Source organism: Chelonus insularis, unplaced genomic scaffold, assembly GCF_013357705.1.
Source record: "Chelonus insularis isolate UGA/USDA-ARS -01 unplaced genomic scaffold, ASM1335770v1 contig_352_pilon, whole genome shotgun sequence".
In the NCBI taxonomy this organism is placed as follows: Eukaryota; Metazoa; Arthropoda; class Insecta; order Hymenoptera; family Braconidae; genus Chelonus; species Chelonus insularis.
The window spans coordinates 107,909-116,038 of NW_023276517.1; the positions used below are offsets into that span (position 1 = coordinate 107,909).

General features: G+C 28.7%; 3 protein-coding genes across 6 annotated transcripts; 1 reads left to right on the forward strand and 2 right to left on the reverse strand.

Moving 5' to 3' along the window:
* Positions 1 to 14: 14 nt before the first annotated feature.
* Positions 15 to 978, forward strand: LOC118066649 (cyclin-dependent kinase 2-interacting protein-like). Its single transcript, XM_035082846.1, has 4 exons — positions 15 to 232; positions 295 to 512; positions 574 to 679; positions 746 to 978. Exons 1-4 carry the CDS (start codon positions 208 to 210, stop codon positions 940 to 942), a joined length of 546 nt encoding a protein of 181 aa, XP_034938737.1. The 5' UTR covers positions 15 to 207; the 3' UTR covers positions 943 to 978.
* A 3-nt stretch (positions 979 to 981) lies between these two features.
* On the reverse strand, positions 982 to 6,192 carry LOC118066646 (uncharacterized). 2 transcript variants are annotated; one of them, XM_035082839.1, is made up of 5 exons: positions 4,245 to 6,192; positions 4,023 to 4,124; positions 3,781 to 3,919; positions 2,202 to 3,699; positions 982 to 1,970 (listed from the first exon to the last, which is right to left on the reverse strand). In XM_035082839.1, the coding sequence occupies exons 1-5, from the start codon at positions 6,014 to 6,016 to the stop codon at positions 1,837 to 1,839; spliced, it is 3,645 nt and encodes a 1,214-aa protein (XP_034938730.1). In that variant the 5' UTR covers positions 6,017 to 6,192; the 3' UTR covers positions 982 to 1,836. The 2 variants fall into 2 exon arrangements, with proteins under 2 accessions (XP_034938730.1, XP_034938729.1); XM_035082838.1 differs by having other exon boundaries at positions 982 to 3,699.
* Positions 6,193 to 6,383: 191 nt separating this feature from the next.
* On the reverse strand, positions 6,384 to 8,128 carry LOC118066703 (RISC-loading complex subunit tarbp2-like). 3 transcript variants are annotated; one of them, XM_035082954.1, is made up of 4 exons: positions 7,996 to 8,128; positions 7,708 to 7,894; positions 7,250 to 7,627; positions 6,384 to 7,173 (listed from the first exon to the last, which is right to left on the reverse strand). In XM_035082954.1, the coding sequence occupies exons 3-4, from the start codon at positions 7,625 to 7,627 to the stop codon at positions 6,484 to 6,486; spliced, it is 1,068 nt and encodes a 355-aa protein (XP_034938845.1). In that variant the 5' UTR covers positions 7,708 to 7,894; positions 7,996 to 8,128; the 3' UTR covers positions 6,384 to 6,483. The 3 variants fall into 3 exon arrangements, with proteins under 3 accessions (XP_034938845.1, XP_034938846.1, XP_034938847.1); XM_035082955.1 differs by having other exon boundaries at positions 7,984 to 8,114; XM_035082956.1 differs by having other exon boundaries at positions 7,969 to 8,114.
* Between the last annotated feature and the right edge of the window lie 2 nt (positions 8,129 to 8,130).

Consider the following 8,130-nt stretch of genomic DNA (forward strand, 5'->3'; position numbering starts at 1 on the left):
TTCTAGGTGAAGGCTTTAATCAAAATATGGAAAAAGTTTTTAAATATTAATTTTACTACTGAGGGCACTACTGTCAAAGATTTGAATGCTCGTAATTGTAGGTTATGACATTATAATGTTATAAAACTGAGTTGCGTTTTTTTTGCTCCAATTTTGATGTGATAATTTCATTATTTGAATAATTTAAAACAAACAAATTCTCCAACGATGGATCAATATCGACCTGTAATTAGTAAGTTCAATTCACAATCATTTATTATTACAATAAACAATACTTTGATTTGACATTTTCAGCTTCTCCAAAAGTTTCACCTCAAACAAATTTAACCGGTCATAAAAGACTTGTAAAAGATTTAGCGGCCGATATTCATGCTGAAATTCAAAAATGGAATGAAATTTTTTTACATGGTTTAGATATTATAAAGTCAATTATGGCAATCAAAGTTGATGACTCTTATCCAGAAGGACTACAAAATTTATGTGATCAATTAGAAATGGACGTAGATAAAATGGTAATTTATTTGTCATTTGACTTGGTGTTTATTTTATTAATAAATAATATTTGTTGATTAGGATGGGATTGTTGAAAAATTCAAACGCGCATCAAGACGAATCCATCTTATAAGCTCATTATACAGCGATGAAAAATTATTCATTACTTGGCCAATCGATAAATTTGGTAATTTTTTCTATTTATTTTTAATACATCGCTTTTTATATTTGTTACTGAACTGATATTTTTTAGTTGATACTTTTGAAGAAATTTATGAAGTCTACAAGGATGAGGTTGAGGTAAAACGATTAGTAATGGAAAATATTGCTCATGATTATTCTGAATCATGGCAGCAAGTGCATTTAGCATTGTGGGTTACTCAACCAAAGATTCCCTCCAATATTAATTTGACTTTAGAAGCATTATTAACAGAGACTGGACATAGGTAGCATGATTGATATAACAGTCTAATAATTACAACCGTTCAATTACTTTTATTATCTAATTAATTTTTATACTTGACCGAGAACGTTATTTACTAGACATTTTTAAGCATTCATGTCCGTGATACATATAATAATATTGTGAATTTTGAGCGTTTTCGTTATTATACTTATATTTACAAACATAGAGTGGATGGAATAATTTGCTCCATATGAAAATAGGTTTGCTATTTGTTTGTTATGAAATTTTTGAGGCCTTTTTCCGTTTATTCTATTCAATGTTATACATAGATAACTTTGTTTTCGACACTGTAAAATTATTAATACAGTTTATTTATTGCATAAGTGTTATGATGAATAATAATAATCAATTTGTTATATAAAAAATAATTACATGAATAATATTTTAATTACTATACAGAATAAATATTTACAATTAAATAAATATTAATAAGCCAAACCAGGTTGATATTAATTAGTAAGCTTTTTTGTTTTATTCTAGACGTAGAAATAGTAAATTAAGAGATCCGAAAATTGTAGATATTATTTAGCACATGAAGAAGACTAGCTCATTTGTATTTTTAATACATTCTGCTATTTTTAGACTCTTATAATAGTTTTTTCTTCATTTTGTACATTATCGCATTCTGTTTGTAAATTATTTTATACATCGTTCCTATTTCTATACATCGAGTGTCCAATATTATAAAACTAAAATCATATTTTATAAATTTATATTATGATAAAAATATTAAACACAAATGCTTTGTTAAATATTTGATATATAATATATTGACATTGCAAATCGCAATATATATTGTATTTTAGCAGAATTGAAAAATCCATAAAATTTTTTATGAATTGTATTAAAAAAATAATTTTTACATTGAAACGTTCAAATCAACTACTAGTATTTCGATTAAATTCTTCACTCAATGCTTCAAAGTCCAATTCAGTGTCCAAATTGGAGTTATTATTCATCAAATTATTTTCCAATATATTATCAGGCATCATATTTTTAAGTCTTTCTGAAACTATTTCATCAACTAAATTAGTTTGATCTACTAATTGTAATTGTTCAACTAACTTATCATCCATAATTAAATGCTTATCCATTACACCACTATTACCTAAGATATCCAAATCATAATTAGTCATTTTAGTTATGTCTAAATTATCAGTACTACCAAATATACTAGCATCACAAGTAGTTGACATTATAGGAACTGTATTCTGCATAATTGGTAAATTATCTGATAACTTACAAACATCTTTATTAGAGCCATTGAATGATTCTTCTTTTTCACAACCATCATTAGAAGTTGATAAGGAAACTTTAGGAATCAATTTTTGAAAACCTTTCGAAAAATTTTGAGAATCTGGTATAGTTTCAAAGTTGCTTTGAAGTTTTTCAAAATTAGAAGAACTTTCCTTTTGATAAGTACTTGGCGTGCCATTTTCTAGTTTAACAAAATCTTGTTCAAGTTTAATAAAAGCTTGTCGAAGATTATCTAATTTTGAATCATCATAATTCATCCTTAATTTGTAACATGCTAATGAACAATTAAATACTTCTGAATTATCATTAACTCTAGAATATCCATCTTTGTTAGATTTTACTTCTTTAAAAGACGGATTTTTAGAATTCATTTCAATTTTTTGAAATCCAGGATTATCAGAGATCTGATTTTGAATTTCTGGATTTGAGATAAGAAGCTTTGACACATTATTAGTTTTATTAACATCTGTAGAAATGGGACTTGAATTTCTTGGCATAAGTGTCAACGCTGTTAAAACTTCTGGACAATTGGAATTCATTGAATCGAATTTATTTTCTTCTAAAAAACTGGAGACATTGAGATCAGAATTATCTGTAAAACGTACAGATTCATCATCAATATTTTCTTTACAATCATCACTATGAATTTTTTGTAACTTTAATGGAGGCTCATCAACTGTAGTAGCCGTAAAAGATGTATTATAAATTTCTGAAGATTTCTTAAAAACCTCACTGTTGACATTATAAACACCAGGTGCTAACCCCAATGTATTGCATAATAAATCATCATCTAATTGAAGAACATCTTCTTCCTTTTCCTCATCATTTGTCGGAGTTAAAATAGCACTTACTTGTTCCCTTGCTTTCTCAACCAATGTCTTTAATTCATTGAGAAAGGTTTTTAAACAACTCTCAGATTTTAACATCATGAGATCAAATAATGATTGTGCATTGAGAACTGGTTTAGCTGCAATTTTAAGTATTTCTCCACTGTCGCAAGCTGATAAAGCTTCTTTTAGTTTTATCTGCCTCCTTTCGGATTTAGCCTCTGGTGTAATATATGCCCAAGGTCCACGTTTTTTACCTTTACGCTTAAACTGATCTTGAGAAAATGTTGGTCGTTTTAATTCGGTCTCTACACTTGCTGGAGGAAGTTGATCAGGGCTTCCATGATCAGGATGCATTTCAAAATGTTTAGCCATTCTCGTTCTTCCCAAGTAAATTTTATTGCATGTAGGACATCGAAAATGATCTGATATTTTTCGTTTAGGCCCTTCGTATCCAGTTAATAAATCCTTAGCAACTTCTTCATTTTCCAATTTATCAGGGCTAGTGTTGTAATCACTATAGCCACCATCTGAGTCGTCCATATCGGGTTCCATAAAGTCAAGATGATGTAAATGTTTATAATCTCGCATAATATGTCTTGGTGGCCGAGATAAACGACCCGATCTTGTTCGTGCAACGTGTTTCTTTCGATCGTCCTGAAATTATTTAATTATTTTTATCTTTAAAATAAAATAAAAAATAGTTAATTTTATTCAGTTCAATCTTTATGACTGTACCTTCGCTTCTTCTGATTCATCATCTACCATTACTGACTTGACAGGTTTTTTCTTAGGTCTTCCTCGTTTTCCACCTCGTCCTTTTAATAAGTTTATAGGATTTTTAATTCTTAAATCTAATTCCTCTGGAAATACAACTCTGCAAAATATAAAACAATAAAATAAATCATCAATATTAATATAAAAATTTATTTAATAATTTATTTATTGCTTCCTCTAAATAACATAAATGTTTTACCAACCTATAAACAACTTTTTCATTGCAAGTTGAAGAATCTTGACTCCGTTGTTGTTGTAAAACATGAGCAAGCTGCTTTAACTGAGATTGCGTTAATTTTTGTGAGCTATAACAAAAGCGTACAAACCATAGAGATAAAAAATCACTATTAACTTATTTTAGGATTTATTCTAATACTATTTTTGATTCTATTAAATTATTTATGCTAATTAATATATATATTTACCTATGAAAAGCGTTTCCTTGTTGAATTATTTGAATAGGATTTTCATTTGAGCCGAGTGATTTTAACCCTTCATTTGAAGTAGATACAGAAGACATAGAATTTTGTGTACTGATGATTTTAGGTTTTCTAATAATTTTTGGAGAAGTTAAAATAGGTACTTCACTATTTTTACTTTTGATATCATTTATTTGTGCAGGTTTATCATTTTCAGTTGATGAGTTTTGTTGAGTAATTTTTTGAACTATTCTGGTAGCTTGTACATTATTAATGCTTGTCAAATTTTGTGAATTTACTATCAGATTCTGCTTTGTAGAATTAGCAAATGCTACTTTTGTTTGTGGTTTCAATATTGATATTGGAGTAGACACAGTATGAGTAGGCCGATTAATAATACCGGAAGTTGTTACTGACTTGGGAGTTTGTGTTTTCAGACGAGATCCAGTTTTTAATATAATTGATGGATTAGTATTGGCAACTTTTGTTGAAATCGATGTATTCGTTAATTTTCCTACCTGTGTTTTTAAAATTTGTGTTGGAAATTGTAGTGACTTTAAGAAAGACGAAGTAATTTTTGAATTTACTCTATTAGAAATTTGTGATTTTGAAATTAAAGGTGCACCAGAAGTATTTTTTGATATTGAAGTCGTAAACTGTTGACCATTGTCTCCTTGAGTTGATGTTGATGTTGTTGTAATGACAGGAGATAATCGAATTTGATTACTACCAATATTTTGTATTGATCTCAAGCCATTTGTTATTAAATTATTGTCATTATTACCATTACTTAAGCTTTGATTCGATGGATCACATGAAAGTATTTGGGAAGAATTTAACAATTGTGCAGAAATAGCATTTCCATGAATAACTTGAGATGCAATCGGAGTAGTTTTAAAAATCTGAGAAGATACTGAATTTAAAATAGTTGTTTTTGGTAATAGAACAGTATTTTGTCCATTAATATTATTATTAGTGGTTACTGACGTCACATTAGTATTAGCGTTAATTTTGTTTGATGCAGGAATAAGTCTAATACCTTTACCGGCTTTCAAAATAGCTTGGGCCGGCTTTAAAATAAATTGCGATGATGGAAAAATAACCCTTTGCAGAACTTGCGGTTGTGTTATATTTGTTGAAAAATTTTGTGCTGTATGTTTTCCAATTGCATATTGAATTTCACCATAATTAGGTCCTATATTTTCTAAATCAGATGTTTCAGGTGTCTCTGATTGCTGAACAAAGATGGCTTGAACATTATCTTGATGTGATGCATTTTCAAAATTCTGTATTATTTCTTTTGATACTTGATTATTAGAATCAACGATATCAAGCGTAGTACTTACAGACGCATGAGTATCATCAGAATGTCCATTAATTTTATTATTCTCATCAATATTATCAATTGTCCATTGTGCGGTTGAATCAAAATCAATTTGCTCTGTTTCTTCTGAAGACTTTTGTGATTCAATATTGGGATTATGAATGTCATTAAGAATGTCATTTTGACACTGTTGATACACGATTCCTTCAGGTTGTTCATCACTAGTTGAGTCAACCTCAAATGTGAGGCTTAACGCGGATGCTTGAGCTCGAGTAAGTTGAATCGTTTGAGTTTCATCACCTTCACCAGTAAGAAATGTAACAAATTCATTATCATGATCTTCATCATTCACTACTTCTTGGAATGCTTGTTGAAGAAGATCCGGAGTATCACAAGATACTCGATTTGTAAACACGGCAGAATTAGCTATTTCAGCCATGTTGAAATTGATCATTTGTTAAAAAGAATAATATATTGATGTTCACTCAGCTTCGAATATCATGTTGAAAATTAGTTATTGATAATTTTATTGATATACATTTACTTTTCACTATAACTACATTTATCTAGAATTCATTGCACGTTTTCGCGCAAACAGAAAACATGAGAGACACTTGAAGTTGTTACAGACCTATGAATTACATTTTCTATAGCCAACTTCAGAGACATTGTCGGTATAAAAAATTCCTATGTTTCCATTACTCTACTGATAACATTAACTTGATAAAAAATTTTTAAAAACAGCATTATTTTATAACTTTAAATTATAGTTTTTTAAATAAGCACACAATTTTTTATGATTTATAAATATCCTCAACATTTATTCATAAAATCAAGGATTTATAACACAATAATTCAAAATATTATGATACAAAATAATATAATTATTATTAAACAATAACTGTATATTCTGAAAAGAACTTATTGTAATATATCACGAATAATATTAATGGAATAAATTATAGCACTTATTTTGGCAACTTCGTAAGAATCACCGTCTCCAATTGCTGTAAGAGTAGGAAACGTATTTATTGTACATGCAACAAAAAATGTATTACGTACATCGGATTGCAAACTAGTTTCTGTATAATCCACTCCAAGCAATGAACAAATTTCTTTTAAATTATTCTCTAATAATTTTAAGCCTTGACTGAAATTGAATGTAAATCTATTTAAATAATCACTTACTTTTTGTAAAGAATCAAAAGGTAATGTATTTTTTAAGTGTGAGTGGTAATCTTCAATAAATATTTCTTTTGGTTCACTACTCATCCCTGTTTGCTGTCGTGAACAAACTAATTTCGCTTTATCGATTGATAATTGAAGATCAAAAGTATTCTCAATTTTCAATGTGTCCAATGAAAAACACAATGAATCTATATTTTTATTTGTTCTATTTGACTCTTGTTTTATACCTTTCGAATTTTCTTCTACTTCCATCAAACGATGCCACATTTTTTCAGCACAAGCTTGTTTCGCTATTTTTTTATTCGGTCCAACCGCTTCTTCTGATAGATTTTCTAATTTGCAAATTAATTTATGACCACCGCCGATATAGCTTAGATCCCAGTCGTAAATAGGTGTTTTTAATTTACGCTGCACACAAAACTCCTGTAACAAATAAATAAGTTTAATGTTCTGAAACAGTTTATTTATGCTTAATTTTGAATTTGTGGTATGAAATTACCTGAAGTTTTCCAACATAATTACCATCAGCCATTAGTAATGAATTATTTAAACTATCTGAGCTTAGAGAGGTATTTGGACGATTTACTCCATGGCCAAAATCAATTTTTTCCGGAGAACAATAAGGAGAGTTTGAATTGCTTGCAGTTGTAAAATTGAGATCTTTTTTTGAATTCATCAAGGATATCATATTTTCAGCGGCTTTAACTTTAGCTCCTTTTTTATTCGGTGCAGTTCCTTCTGCTTTTAATGATCCTACAGTTACTTTAATTGTGAAACTATTTGTATTTGGAAGTATTTTATGATCAGTAACATCATACATTGGCATTGAGTGATTATTTTTTTGACAGTATTCTTGAAGATAACTAATCGGATTCATCTTTCAATACAAAAATTATAATTAAAATGCATATTTTTTATTTTATCACTATAAAATTTAACGTAATAAAATTTACTTACTGTTACACATTTACTTTTTATTAGAAAATTAAGAATATTTTTGGGATGATGCAATCAAAAACTGATAAATTTCACTGTACAAAATGTAACATGGGTCAACTATAGCTAATAGGCTATTCATCGGAAATTTTCAAACACCGGGGAACACCAGTTTGCGAGCATCAAACATCACAATGGTGTATAGTATCTGAAACAGAAATGAAATATATTAGATATCAGAAAAATATGATTATTTACACTATCTTGCATATTATTTTATACGTAAAGTTTTTTCACCAATCGTATCACCTAATAACTTTATTGCCCTCAAGCAAAATCCGATAAATACATTATAGGTAGCATTGCTAAATCTATAGAAAATACACTTCAAACAAAACACTTGCATTGAGAAAAACAACGTGGGTGAGGGGGAATATATGCTTG